Consider the following 16030-nt stretch of genomic DNA (forward strand, 5'->3'; position numbering starts at 1 on the left):
ATACTTCTCCAGCTTTTATTGATTCCCTCCTCCTCTCCTTTAAGGCTTCTCACTTTATTTTTTTGAAATTACTGTGACATTTCTGGAAAGATAAACATCTGCGCATGTGCATTAACGTAATTAACAAAGTTCTGATGCGGAGGCTTCAGGCTTAATTAAGCCAGGTTTTGTGCTTGTCTTGCTTGCTGTCTACTCTACCTTACCAGAATTATGTTTAATTGAAGGTGACTAGAAATTAAAGTTTGCTCAATTTCCTAGATGTATTTTGCCACGAGGGGAGGGAAGGCAGCAGGGGAATGACAGTACTTACAGTTTCCCCAGTGTCCTGCTGGCCCAGACCGACCCTGGTTCTGTATGGCTACCTTTCTATTGTTCTGTTCATTTTGGACAACAGCCGGAATTATCAAAATTGCACAAAGCAAAGAAGCTGCGGCTCCTCATTACCTCCTTGCCATGCACTGACCAGGGCCGCCATCAGGGAGGGAGAGGGTACTACTGTACCAGGCCTAGTGAAATCTTTTTTGGAATTGGGTTCAAGCCGCTTCACAAAAATTATGCAGACTGCGTACGTTACATATAAAATTACAGCAAACCTTATGCAAAAACTGGCTAGAAACTTACGTAACTTGCATATCAAGGAAAAGACAATGCAGAGAAGTTTTGCAGGGACAAACTCAACTGCCCCCAATTAATTATACAACTTAAGGTAAATTCCTCTGCCCCCAATGAACTGACTGACTTATTAGCAAATGAATTATTCATTTTAACTATTTATATGAACTGCTTATTATAGAGTAACGTCAGCTGTTTATATTGGGAGCTACAGGAAGTTTCCAGTAGGGAAATGACTGGTTATTGGGCCCCACAGAAACATCATTGGACCCCTACGCTTACACAATTTATGTAACTTATTCAAAAACTTACATTAGCTACAAAGAAACTTTCATGTAAACTCCAATGACCCCAATTAAAATACTGATTTATTACACAATAATTATTTTTACTATGTTTGTGCACCACTACTAACTAGTTCTTGGGCCCCACAGCAAGATCATTGGGTCCCTAAACTTTACATAACTTTACTATGTTCATATCAAGCAATGACAGCGCAATGAAGGAGCTTAGGCTTCCCCCCACTCCCGTCAAAAACCACCCTGTCAAACATCTAAATCAAACGTGCCTTGGTGTCACTGACCACTGCCTGCCACCCCTCCCATCTGATTAAAGGAACAGTAACACCAATAAATGAAAGTGTATAAAAGTAACTAAAATATAATGTGCTGCTGCCCTGCACTGGTAAAAGTTGTGTGTTTACTTCAGAAAGTCTACTATAATTTATATAAATAAGCTGCTATGTAGCCATGGAGGCAGCCATTCAAAGGAGAAAAGGCACAGGCACATAGCAGATAACAGATAAAACACTATTGTATTGTACAGAACTTATCTGTTATCTGCTATGTAACCTGTGCCTCTTCTCCTTTTTTCCAGCTTGAATGGCTGCCCCCGTGGCTACACAGCAGCTTATTATATACCTTTTAGTAGTGTTACTGTAGCAAACACACCGGTTTTACCAGTGCAGGGCAACAGTGCATTATATTTTTATTACTTTAAAGCGCTTTCATTTTTTGGTGTTACTGTTCCTTTAACCCTCAGGACCAGAGCCCAGCAGATTTTTTCCAGTGTCCTAGTGAGCCAGTCTGACCCTGTTTTTGCACATAACAAATGAGCTCTGTTTTTCTGGATAACAAATATATAGAGGCTGATCTCTGCTTTCAACTTGCACTTAAATCAGTATAGCTCAGATATCTATTAGGTACTCTGTATGCAACATCAGGAACTATCAATTGAAAACAAAATATTGCCTTCACACATAATGATTTCTTAAAAATCAATTGTATCCTCATTAGCTAGATCGAAGGAATAATGGGATACCAGTTACGTAAGTTTATTTCCCCTTTAAGGGATGTCCTTTTTTCCTCAATCAAACCAGCAGAATGCACAGATTTATGTTTATCAGGAAGAGACATAAAACAATCAGGACACAGTCCACATGGCACTTTAATAGATATTACCTGTTTTAGGCATTTTAAAACAGGATTTAAGGACGACTAATTAAATCTGAATACAATTTCCCACATCTTTCTCAAGTTCCTTTTCATAAGAATCATTTGCAATATTGTATAGTAAAGGAATGCTGTCATTGCACCAAGTCCCTATTGCCATATTCTATACACTTTATAGTTGCTGAATATATCTAGCATTATTAAAACTGTAAAAGCAATGGCATGCTGTGTCTTTACAGTTTTTCGTCTGCTGGGGGAAGATTAATGGCTCTGCAGGCAGGCGAGGAAGAACTTGAAATCCCCATTGATTAAATAACAATTACCTTGGACTGGTGGTTTGAACTGCTGCTCTAAAACTTCTGTGGAGTTGTTTTCCTTTACTTTTTGACTGGTCCTAAACAGGACCAGAATTAGGGGTAAGCAGGGGTGGAATGTGCTTTGAGCGCAACAGGGGAAGGGACTAAGGGAGCAATTGGAGGACAAGCTTACAAAGACCAGTAGTGAGCGGGTGAGAGAGCGGTGGGAGTCAGTCCTTTGTGGACTTAGTGTCGAGAGGGGTTGGGGTGTGAAGAGCAGGCAGGTGGGGTATGTACAGGCAGGGTGCCAGGCTAAGCAGTTTTGCTTTGGACAAAAATACTGCTTAAGGTGGCCACACACGTGGCGATTTGTGATCTTTCGTGCGACCATCGGATTTCTACCTCCTTCTGCCGGTTCAGTCCTGAAGGCAGATTTTGCTCAGGCGCCTTCTATGGCGCCCAATCAAAATCTTTTAAACCGCCCGATCGGCGAGTCGACCGATATCAGCAGCCTCCTGCGATATCGGTCGACTCGCCAACTTGCTATACACAAAACGAGGTTTCATACGATATTATCGGTGCGTGTATGGCCAGCTTTAGACTAGCTCTGCCCCTGAATCCTGTAAAGGGCTTAATATACTGCAGTGATATAATCAGTGGGTTCTCAGACCATTGTAGACAGAGAGTAGACAGAATCTTAGCCATAAAGTGTTGCTCTGTGAGGCAACGGAAGCTAACATAGCCCTGTCCACAACATCACACTCTGCCCCTGATGTCATTGCCACCCCCATTTGTCTGGCTTTTGCTGTCATCAAAAGTGGCCACCCTGAGTGTCATTTATAAAGGCACTTGTTTTTGAGGCTGCTATGTGTTATTAGAGTGCACTCATTTTGCTGAGCGGATACAGGAGTACTGTAAGGTGGTGTTTTGTGCTTGCTGACCCCAGACAAACTTAATTTTTATGCATTGTTATTTTACAGCACTCTGATTTCGAACAGGTTGAATGGCTGAGGAGTTTATACTGCTCCTATGAGCACCCATTAATTATTCCAACTATCCTATAGATCAAGCTGCCCCCATACAAGGTTATGAGCATAGAACTGCTCTGCAAGATATACAATACCTATTACTTCTGCGCAGAACCTGAGGTGCACCTACAGCCTGTAACAGCAGGGATAAGCTCTTATTTATTTGATACAGGGAAACTCTACCAAAAACTGGTTTTCAGTGGTTTAAACATTTTAGTAGATGTAATTGCTATTAAAAGCAGCATTTGTCTACCTTGTTTATATTCTCTTCACAACTGGTTCAGGAAGGGATAAAGAATATTTGCTTTCAGCAGCGCTAAAAACCATTGAAAATCTTTAATCAATGGGGCTGATTTACTAAAATTAATTTTTTTCTGGCTTTTAAAGTCGTATAAATTCAAATTAAATTTGATCATTGTTGTATTTATAATATGTCACGATAATCGGTTGAACAAGTTTACATTTCGAAAATCACGGTTTTTCGAGCCAGTATCTTTAAAATTCGAACAGTTTGATATTTATTGTCTCAAAAATTTGAATTTAAACAGACGTTCGTTTCGATGAATCCTCTTTATTTTTCCCAAACAGGAATTGCTCTAGTAGCCATTTTAGGAGCATTAGCGCTCATTCTTGGAACACAATAATGTGTTTAAGATTCATTGAAACTGGGTGAAATAGCAAACAGTGATGGGATTAACTTCCCCTAGAAACTGGGTGAAATAGAAAACAATGAGGTGATTAACTTACCCTTTAAAAATGAGCCAAGAACAGGCTGTCACTGACTATTCTATTCCTCTACTATTCTAAAATTCACAAAACTGGCTAGGAACCTATACCGCATGACCCTACTACCTGCTGATGGGTTGCCATTGGTTAAAATAAGACATATTGGATAAATGGAAAAAATCTAATATAGGCAATTATGAATAATATATGGTGCTGGTTTCACTTTGGGCTAAAATTGAATAGAGTCTGCAAAAATGGCCCCTTTATTGGAGCTATAGATCCTATCAGGTCTCTGTCAAATGGAGGGTGGGCGTGTCCTAACGTTCTCTGCCAGAAGCACAGCAGGAGGGGGATAGCCAATCACAGCCCTGTAGTCATACAAACAAAGACAGGCTTCAGTTTAGTTCCCACACCGGTCCTCAACATCTTCCCCCATCGCTTGTAAATTTGCTCTGGCTAAGGCAGGTGGGGCAATGAAGGGCAGGGGCACTGGTGCTGGAACTAAAGGTTATTGGGCCCCAGCACAAAATCTTTTTAGGATGCCTTAATTATTAATGTAATGTATATTTATAATCATTTTACTTCTGTAAAGATGTCACTAGCTCAGCTTTCAGTTTTGGCCTTGTATAAGCAGCCATTGTGTCTCAGGCAGCCTTCCTTATCAGCTGTCATAACTCCCTGTTGTGTTATATTGCCCTAACGAGAAGCCAGAAGTAGGAGTGATCTAGAAATCCATGGGATCATTAAGTGACACTACAGGTTGTGGTGGCCAAGGGGCCTACATATGAATTTTTCATTGTCAGGCTTCTGTATGTTTTCCAACCATGTATATGGAGGTTAAGCATCACTCACAATTCATTCATAGCAGAGAGCCAGACCTTGAAAACAGGAAGTGATAAACAAATGCTGCTTTCAACAGCAATTACATTGGCAAAAAATCCATTGAAATCATTTTATTTATGTGTATTGGAAAGTTGTTCAGAATCAAATTTATGAAAAAAAAACATTTCTTGTTTCTCTTTAACCATGTTATCAAATTAGCCACAAAGCTGTAAAGCTTAATTTTGTTTCCATTTTGGTTCCATGTGTCCTTAAAGAAGTGATTTTGTTTTCATGAGCGCATCAGGCAGCGCAAGCAGTAGCCTGGGACTAGAGGTTGTATAAGGAGAACTGGGTCACAGGTCCCTGAGACTTACTGGGTCCGACTGGCACTCTTGCCAGCTGTAATATGTAGGGAAGCTACAGTGTAATATAAAAAATCTCCACAGTCAGTCGCACAAAAAATCCATCAAAGCTCCTTATACTTCCTTACAGTTGCTTTCTTAATGCTTCCTGTTCCAAATCATGCAGCTGCCCGGGTCAAAACTGCCTGCCTGGTTTCCCCAGTTTTTCCCAAAATTGACACAACAATTGGCCAATTGTGTCAGAGCCCCATCCCCGTGAAGTCTCTCCCTGCCTCCCTGCCCAGAGTTCCCGTGCAGCAGAGGTGGCAACCCTAACTTGCGGTCATAAATGACCCTAGAGAGGTGGAATAAAGTCAAATGCAATTAGACATAGTGCTACTAAACCTGATCTAGAAAAGAGTATGTATTGTGGCCCCCAATCCAAATGATCCTGGCCACTGCTGGCCTCTGTGGAAGATCAGTGGTTGCATTAATGTAGAGCAGTGTGGGATCTTGGGGTAATACCAGGGGGGATTAGCCTAAGGAGGAAGCCAATTTGCTTTCCCAGATACAAAGACCACTTTTGGTACAGATACAAAGTGACTTATCTTTTGTCCTGTATAACTGTACAGAACAATTATACTAGGCTTCTCCCTTTGGCTCATATGAAGCACTGTGCTCCCAAATGGCATGCATACATAAGTAAGGTGCTTTGCCTGTATATGATGCTTGATAACGTAATGGGTTCTGCTTCATAGTTTTCCATTATAAGGGCAATGACACACAAGGAGGTTAGTCGGCCTGTGATCAATCTCCTCCAGTGGTGCAACTAATCTCCTCAAATGCTTTCCTACTGGCAAGAATGTAAATCGCTAGTAGGAAAACATATGTGGTGTAATATTTTAGCTGCAACATTGCTATATAGGCAGCCATCTCAGTGCATTGTGCCTGAGTCTGAGCTTTCAGAAAGAGCCAGCGCTACATATTAGAACTTCTTTCAGGTAACCTATTGTTTCTCCTACTCCCACGTAACTGGAGGAGTCCCAAGCCGGACTTGGATTTCTTACTATTAAGTGCTATTCTGATACCTACTGGGAGCTGCTATCTTGCTCCCTTCCCATTGTTCTGCTGATTGGCTGTTGGGAGGGGGGCAATATCACTGTAGTTTATCAGAGCACAGGTCACATGGCTATGGCACCCTGGGAAATGAAGAATATGGCTAGCCCTATGTAAAATTTAATATAAAAAACACTGTTTGCATTTTTTAAAAAAAAAGGGATTTCAATGCAGGATTCTGCTGGAGAAGCTCCATTAACTGATGCATTTTGAAAAAAAAACATGTTAAATTAAGCATTTAAAATAATAAACATTGTGTAGGATAGAGCTAGTACTAGTGCAGAGTAGAATTGATTTTTTACTTTCTTTTTCATAGGAACAGATGGCTTTTCTTACTTTCAAGTACACGTCCTTGCCCTTCTCAGTGAGACCTGTAATTATGCCCTTTTTCCTAAATGCACTGAATTGTGCTGCATTAAACTCTTGTTAGCTTGGCCTTTTTTCAAAGTGACTCCTCTGCATTAAGCCTGTCAGTAACCAGCTCTGCATGCTCAGAATCGGGCCTTTTTAGTTCCATACTCTCCATTACAATTCTAAGTCATTGAAGGCAGTTTTATTCACAGGGCAGCAATATAAGAAAAATTGTGAAGGGGGGTGGGAGCAGCTCTGATGTAAAGACATCCATTTTGTAAGGTTTTTTCTTTTTATTGAATTTTCAGTATAAGTACCCTAGATGAATAGGGGCCTGGCACTGATAAAGCTTGCATATTTGAAGTCAGGGGGAAAAACAATGTATGATCTTTTTCATAAAAAGGAATTTAACCTGAAATAATATATCCATGAAGCAAGCAAGCAAGCGATATTGGCGATTTGGGATCTGCTACTCAGTTCTGTGGTGCTGAAGAGCACACATTTCTTTTTACTTTTAAAACTTAAATCTGTTTTATTTGGTCTATTGTGTGTATAGACACTGAACTAGCTAGGTCCCCAGACTAGCAGATCTTTCCCCCCGATATGCCTATCTAAGGTAATTGATATCAATCTAAACCCAGGGCCATATTAATAATCAGGCACCCGAAGGCTGGGGTTTGGGGGAGGCGGCCTTCAGGTGTCTATGTATTTGTTTTTTTTAATTTGTAAAAAAATATGCCCCCACCCTGTGCCACGGATTTCCATAGGAGCTGGGGGGGATTAGGGGGTCAGATAGTTTGGCAGAAGTGACATCACGTGATGTCACATGCATGATGTAGGGGGTGTATTTAGGTACCTAAATACACCACTGTCTAAACAATTGCATTACAGTGAAGGAATACGAACCATTGGAGCAAGGACCACATCAGTGAGATGATGCAGTTCACAATCCAACTTTAAAACCAAGCCTTCCCAATGGATATCTGCCTGAATTTCCTCCAGATATCAGTCAGTTAGGCCCTTGGAGGTCCCCATACAAAGGCAGGTAAGCTGCCAAATCGGCCTGAAGGGGCAAAATGGCAGCTTAAATCTGCTCGTTTATGGCCAACTTTACTTGGGTCTCACTCAATGGCCTATTTAAATTCACTGATTAATATGTGACCAAGCCTGGATCAGGCTGTGGCTACTAGCCGAAAGTACTGGCCAAATTACTGCAAAATATGGTCAACTTAAGAGTAACAAGAGTGTTTTGAAACAAGTACAGATTATTGCAAAGGTTAGTAGCCAACCACATTTAAATCTAATGAACTACAGTGCTCAACACCCATAATTAATTTTCTGTTGGTTCCCAGGGCCGCCATCAGAAACTTTGGGACCCTGCACAAGTTATTTATATGGGGCCCCCATGAACACAAGCGCAGTACCAACATTTTGGCCATGCCCCTTGTGTGTGCAGTATAAACAGCTGATGTTACTCTATAATAAGCAGTTCATATAAATAGTTTGATTGATTAATGTGCTAATAAGTCATTCAGTTTATTGGGGGTCAGTGGAGTTTGGCCTAAGTTTAATCCAATCCAACCTACCTGCCCCCACTCTGTGCTGTCAACTGCGTTAGTGTAGGGCCCAATAACTAGTCAGTAGTAGTTCATGAAAATAGTAAAAATAATTCATGTTTTAATAAGTATTTTAATTGGGGGGGTCAGTTGAGTTTATACGTAAGTTTCTTTGAAAGTACGTAAATTGCGTAAGTGTAGGGACCCAATAATGTTTCTGTGTGGCCCAATAACCAGTCAAGATGCTCATATTATTGGGTAAATAACTCCATATATATGTTGTGCTATATTATGTGCTAATAAGTCAGTCAGTTCATTGGGGCAGTGGAGTTTGTCCCCACAAAGCTTCTCTGCATCGTCTTTTGCTTGATACGCAAGTTACTTAAGTTTCTAGCCTAGTTACGGAAGTTTCAAGGCAGTTTTTGTTATATAAATTAAGTAAGATTTGGCATAACTTTGTATGTAATTTACGCAATGTGTGTGACGTTTGTGACACCACTGTGTCCGCTTACGGAAGAAGATTTCATGGGGCCCAACACTACCCTCTCTCCCCCCAGTGGTGGCCCTGCAGGCTCCATTACACAGTTCAGTTGCTCTGAAACAAATCAGCTACAGGTTAGTAATGGCTGGGCCAGTCTATCATTTATACACAAAGTTATAGTTAGTGGTGTCCAGACATGGGTGACTTCACTGGATTTTACAGAGAATTCTGTGGGATTAGTAGAGGGATAGCAGGTATAAAAGGGCAAGATGATGGCTATGGTTGCCTCCTGGCCACAGAGCTGGACTGGGTCTAAGGTTAGCAAGAGAACCTGACACAATGGACCCACTCTCACAGAAATTAGATATACTGTAGATATTGCCAAATTGTATAGGTTTTATATATGTATTTGATGGGCTGATACAAAAAGACCTTTCCTGGAACCCATTAGGGCCACCAGGAAACTTTCTGTTAGGCCAGTCAGAGCCTGCCCAGTCTGTATTTTACCAGCATTTTCTTGTTCTGCCTCTGAGTTGCACTTTATATTAGAGAAAGCCGTTGGAGGGTGTTATAGTTCAATAAAAGATGAAAGGTCATAAGTGCTTATAAGAGCTCTCTCAGCCTGCATATATTGCAGAAGGGGGTGGGCTGTGTGAGAATAGCAACCAGTAGCAATAAATGGCATTCAACTTGATTTAGCCTTTTCAAGCAGATGATATTACTAGCATGCACCTAATAGTTAGACCTAGGCTTGCTTGTTCTTTTCCAAAGTGCATAGCATGGCCTCTCACAGCAGTTCCCTTGTTCTTCACATGATAATTAGGGCTGACCAATCAGCATAAAATTAGCCTTGTGGATAGCAAAATAAGATCCGTGTGTGCATATTTGGAAAGTCGAATGCAAAATTTTGATGATTCACCTCTATTTTTTTTCTTATCAACATTTTATAAGAAGCAGATGGTCTGGGCTGTTCGGCTGGGCCTCAGACAGGAGAACATATTTTCGTCAGTCCGCAGATTTGCTTGTGTTGGCTGAATTTCCAGACAACCAAACAAATTTGCTCTTAATCGCACACCCTCTGGAATGCAAAGCTGTTCCACAGCTAGAAAAGAGAATATCCTTAAATAGAAAGAGGGTTATTTATGGATCTTATGAAGTGCATATTCTGACATTGATTGTGACATCCATTCTTAAGTCTGAGTGACGTCACAGTAGAGCACCTGCTTACCTTAATTAACAAACAAATCAGAGGTTATATTACTGCACAGTATAATTAGAGCTTTTGGGGCAACTGCCCAGACCCCAGAGCTCTAGTGGAGCCTAGAGACATGGGTGATCCAGAGCCATTAGGAAACTGCTCATAGAGACTGCATGAGGCTAATCTGTACATGGGTTTATTCTGCCTGTACCCAAATTTTCTTCCTCCCTCCCTCTAAATGTCAGTTTTTCACATGGCAGATTGTGCTTCCTTATTTACCCTATATCCTGTGCAAATCCCCAAAACTGATCTAAATTTCTATTGGTTATTTATTCTGGGCCCACCACTGACACTGTCTAACCACTGTCTATCTTCCCTATGGGTCCTTTAACCCGTTCCCACCCGCCAAATCAGTGTTGTGCCTCTAACTGACCCTGTGCAAGAAAGGAACTTTATCCACTAGTGGGTTGCTTCTGAAGTAATAAGCACTTTAAAGTTTTGGGGATGGGATGGGAGTGGTGCTAAAGGCCAGTTAGGGAGAAAATTGAGCCTTTAGCAAATTTAGATACTTCTGAAAGCCCAGCTTAAAAGTCAGTTAAGGTGAGATTTAGTGTGACTGTGTATATGGTGTCCTAGGTATTCTTGGAACTATGAATGACTTATTCACTGATATTTTCCTATATCTGTACTCATTTCATGAGCCCTGGCCAAAGGTTGGGCCTTCAAGTGGCACTTGAACTAAAAATGTTAATAATTCCAGGAACTAAAAATGTTAGTAATTCGAGGAACAAAATGCTTCATTTGACCCTGGATGAAAGGGCTTAATAAATAAATGACACACTCCGAGACCTGCATTCACCCTTTTGCCCGCAGCACTGTATTTATGCCCTGATACCCAGCCTACACAAGCTACAAAAGGACCAAAACTCAGGGTAGGCAGGCAACAGAGGTATGTGCCTAGCACCCCCGACCATTGATCCCTAGGCACCTGCCTCTTCTGCCTACCTAGTCCTGGCCAGTAGGCACAGGTTGCAATGGAACCTTGTACTTACCGTCTGCCATAGGGCTGCCTTGCGCCTGATACACATAGCTGGAAACAAAGTAAATGGACCTTAAAGACTTCTAAGTGTGATTTAGTACCTGATGCTAGGTATTTCATGCTTTGTGTAAGAGGTAGGAAGCATGCTGGCTGATACCAAAGACTGACTGCATTGCTGATAATGGGATGCCAGCTTGGTCCCGTGCTCCAGGCATAATTAATTCTGCCTTCCCCTTTCAACCACTAGCCAAGGGCTATCATATACCCAATCTCCTGATAACCATAAGCCATATGATTTAGCTTGCTAAAACGTAAGCATCGCATACACATAGAGCAGTGTAGTCCCATCATGTGAAGGGGCCACCAATGAAGGACATCCTATGATAGAGTCTCTGCCACACATGTGCATGGAATTATAGGAAATATGGTAACTGAGGGGTTTGACTAGGCAGAAGTACTCTAACTCTTACCAAGCACATCGGGTGCTTGGCAACTGAGGGACCACAAGTACTGCCTAACAATTCTATTGCAAATGGCAGCTTAGAAACAACATTTTGTAACTTAACAAAGAAATACACTACACTGAAATACCTACATTTGTATTATTTAGATTTTATTATCTAGCTTCGATTCCATTTCCTTTATATTTGGGTGATCCGCCGGTTCCTGCTTGTGATTTGTTGCCTTGCCAAGTAAAGTTCATGTATTTTAAGGCTGCATATTAGGCCCTAGAGTTTAATTAAGTGATTTAAATTTAAAGGCCATGCTGTCTGCATGTACAAGATTGCTTTGCGGCGGAGCCTGTGTTGCATTAGAATTAGATTGCTTGAGCTCCAAGTGCCAAAACTAAGCTTTCACCCTTTCAGTAGGAAAGTTGCATTTGTTATCCTACAGGTGATATGACATAAATATTACTGTACCTAACTATAGAGCAAGAAGTCTGCCAGGGGGTCTAGGTAGGCCCAGTGGAACTTTGGCTGATACCAACATTCAATATATCACCATGAATTTTATTCTCCATTAGCGACTAAGCTAATAGAGATAATATAAAATGAGTTATGAGAAAAGTTTGGGCATGTTGTGATGGTTTATAATGGAGAAGAGATAGACCAGCCCATGTGTCTGTCAGTGGCATATCAACAGCGAGCTGCTCCCCCCCAACAAAAAAATCTTTAGAGCGGCCTGGCTGCCCCTACCTGGTCCTCCCTCAACACGCTTGTGCCTCCCACTCCTCACGCCAGAGTAGGTATGAGAGTGGCAGGGAAAGGTGGATTTCTAAAAACTATAGAGGAAGCATACCCTGCGTTCCAGGACCCCCTGTCCCCTCCTGGGGCCTGCTTCCTCTATAGTTATGCCACAGGTGGCTGTAGTTCCTTCCTTCGGACAATTCCATATGTGTATATTTGTCATGTGCCAATATCTGTTCATTCATCCAGAACAGCACTAACACTAACCATAGTAATGGCCCTACCAGCACATCAGAGGGAAGCAGATAACCAACATCTGACTGATGATCCTTGGGCCCACTGGAAAACTTGGCTTCCAGAGCCCCACGACCACTGACCACACAGATGCCACCTGCCCCACCATTGCAAAGCCCTACCCACTGCTCACACATCTGCCCACAATGATTTCTCTAGGTATCCTGGCCAACCAGTCCAATGCTGGACAAAACTTTTATATAAATCCTTCAAAGATAACCTTTCGTGCCCTGTATTCTCAGATCACATAAAGCTTATAACATGGGTTCCAGTATGCAAGAGTCTGAAGAACAGTGATAAAAGCCAATGCAATTGCATCTGATATGCTATAGAAAATAACTTATGTCAGTGAAGGGGGTACATTTTACCAAGGCTTATATATAAGCATGCTGGAGATAATGCTGTAGCGTATATCAAAGTGATGCCACATTTCTTTGAAGAAGATCACCAAAAGTGTAAATATTCCTTATATAAAGCTGCATTTCATCTTCTATTGGATAGATGTCTTATCTGCGTAGAAGTACTTGTCTACTTATTTATGCGCAGCTTCCCACCATCAAGATACGCTTGGCTGACACAAGACATATTCCCAAAGTATTTAGAGACAATGAAGATAAACAAAGAGCCTGGGCTAGATGGCATAGAGCCAGGCATATCAATTTCTCCATACTCTGAGCCTGTTTGAAATGGGGAACTATACCTCAGCTAAAAATGCACTTCATCTTCCTTTCAACCCATAAATTGACAGTATAGTATGAAGGTTATACTTTAATGTTACACATTGTATTTTGCCAAGGATTAATATCCAGCACAGCATAAAATGTAATTGTATTGGTCTGTTAGGCTGCTGTTATGGGGGGGGGGAGGGGTTCTACGTGTAGTTGGATATTGAGCTGGCTGATGGATCATGCGCAGAGTAGTTATCATCAATTCATTTGCTAATTAGAATGAGCCTATAAGTGCTGCACGGCAGGATTCTGTCTTAAGGCCACTTCAATTATTAATGAAGTAGGCAATGAAAGCGAAGGCTCTGCTGGACACAGAACCGTTGAACTGCAGAGGCTCTAAGGGTTCTGACATCTTTACAAGGGGACGTGTAAATTATGATTTAAAGTCGTTTGGGTATATAACCCTTGTACAAAGCATGTAGATGATTTATGAGAGTGGGCCATATAGAGTTGGCCTTGATATTTAATCTTATATTTTGCCCATATATGCTGGTCTGGGACTGTCAGTAATTGTTTTAGGGTAGAATTGTTTTTTTAGCAACACATTCATTCATGTGATTTACAATAGAATAAGGTTAAGGAGCCCTGCCATAGGTATTAAAGGGTGGGGGAAGACAAGTATTTAAAAAACACAAGGAAGGACTGTAACATGACACTGACCATTTCAATGATAAAAAGGGAAAAATGACCAGGCCCAGACTGGCAATCTGTGGGTTCTGGCAAATGCCAGAGGGGCTGCTGTAAGGTGCCATAGGCAGTCACTATTTAGTGGGCTGGTGGGGGCTGTTTGGGCCTCTGTGTACTTGAAATGCCAGGGCCTATTTTGAATCCTAGTTCGGACCTGAAAGTGACCCCTGATTGTATGCTCCCTGACAGTGGGTGGGTGACAAGTTATTGACCGTCACCCAGGGAATCTACCATACTATTTGCTTTCTGGGGCTTTCTAGCTGCTCATGCTACCTACCCTGACAATATTCTATGCTACTAGATCACTTTTGTCATTTCTACCTAATTTGCCGTTATCTTATTCTTATCTCCGCTTATAGCAGTTTTACCAGCATCATACATTAAAACTAAAAGTGATGTTTTGGAGACTCTTAAATAATTTTACTGGGGACCAACTGGTGGTTAAATCATTGACTACAGCCAAGGGAACATTACAGGGAATGATGTAGCAATAATACATTTTTGTGATGTTACATCGGTATTTGGTGTCCTGACATCTTCCTACGTCTTAGTTCTGTGTGTGTATTATTTATATTTACTAGGTATTATTTAGCCATTATGGTGGCGCATACATTTAATCTCCTTTTCTTGCCCTAGAATGGAACAGACCCTGAGGGGAGTTCTGACTCCAGGAGCCTCACTCAAACCACACTGCCTGACATCTCTCTGGTGAGTAGCCATAGGCGGTTTTTTAGTAAGGGTAGGGTAGAAAAAGCCTCCCCAAACCTGCTTGGCACCATAAAAAAAAACAAAAACTCACTCCGTTTCTGCACTGCTTTGAAACAAAATGGGGAAATCTTGCATTCTGTTGTAATCAGCTGTGCTCTGATTGGATCTTTCTTCTTTTGGCTTCTCCAGTCAGAGCACAGCTCTTTTGACAGACTGTAAAATTGACCAATCAAGGCACAGATGCAGGCAGGGCTGGGGAGATATTACAAACTGAAGGCACTACAGAAATGAAGACTGATAAGAACTGACTGATAACATCTGCAGGCTGTAAACTTTACCTAAGAACCTCACCAACTCCCACAGGTACTATACTGTATTATCCCACTCCCACAGGTACTATACTGTATCATCCCACTCCCACAGGTACTATACTGTATCATCCCACTCCCACAGGTACTATACTGTATTATCCCACTCCCACAGGTACTATACTGTATTATCCCACTCCCACAGGTACTATACTGTATCATCCCACTCCCACAGGTACTATACTGTATTATCCCACTCCCACAGGTACTATACTGTATTATCCCACTCCCACAGGTACTATACTGTATTATCCCACTCCCACAGGTACTATACTGTATCATCCCACTCCCACAGGTACTATACTGTATTATCCCACTCCCACAGGTACTATACTGTATTATCCCACTCCCACAGGTACTATACTGTATCATCCCACTCCCACAGGTACTATACTGTATCATCCCACTCCCACAGGTACTATACTGTATCATCCCACTCCCACAGGTACTATACTGTATCATCATCCCACTCCCACAGGTACTATACTGTATTATCCCACTCCCACAGGTACTATACTGTATGATCCCACTCCCACAGGTACTATACTGTATCATCCCACTCCCACAGGTACTATACTGGATGAGTTCTTGATCAATCAGAATATCCAAGGCTATTGTGATACTAATATCTACAGTTAGTACTAGTGGTTGTATATATAGTGTATGTATGTGTGTATAGATTGGTAGGTGTGGGTTAGGTGTGCTGGGTTTACTTGGATGGGTTGAACTTGATGGACACTGGTCTTTTTTCAACCCTATGTAACTATGTAACTATGTAACTAACTATCATCCCACTCCCACAGGTACTATACTGTATTATCCCACTCCCACAGGTACCATACTGTATCATCCCACTCCCACAGGTACTATACTGTATCATCCTCCCACTCCCACAGGTACTATACTGTATCATCCCACTCCCACAGGTACTATACCATATCATCCCACTCCCACAGGTACTACACTGTATCATCTTCCCACTCCCACAGGTACTATACTGTATCATCCCACTCCCACAGGTACTATACTGTATCATCCTTC

The 16030-nt window shown here is 41.6% G+C and overlaps 1 protein-coding gene across 4 annotated transcripts in view; it reads left to right on the forward strand.

Annotated features, from left to right (window-relative positions):
• whrn (whirlin) overlaps nucleotides 1–16030 on the forward strand; it is a 58822-nt gene that overhangs the window by 33676 nt on the left and 9116 nt on the right. For all 4 annotated transcript variants that reach the window (XM_012969316.3, XM_012969314.3, XM_012969315.3 and 1 more), the window contains exon 10: nucleotides 14550–14621. In XM_012969316.3, coding sequence (XP_012824770.2) covers nucleotides 14550–14621 — 72 coding nt within the window. The remainder of the gene's footprint in view (nucleotides 1–14549; nucleotides 14622–16030) is intronic.

Source organism: Xenopus tropicalis, chromosome 8 (genome assembly GCF_000004195.4).
Source record: "Xenopus tropicalis strain Nigerian chromosome 8, UCB_Xtro_10.0, whole genome shotgun sequence".
Classification (NCBI taxonomy): Eukaryota; Metazoa; Chordata; class Amphibia; order Anura; family Pipidae; genus Xenopus; species Xenopus tropicalis.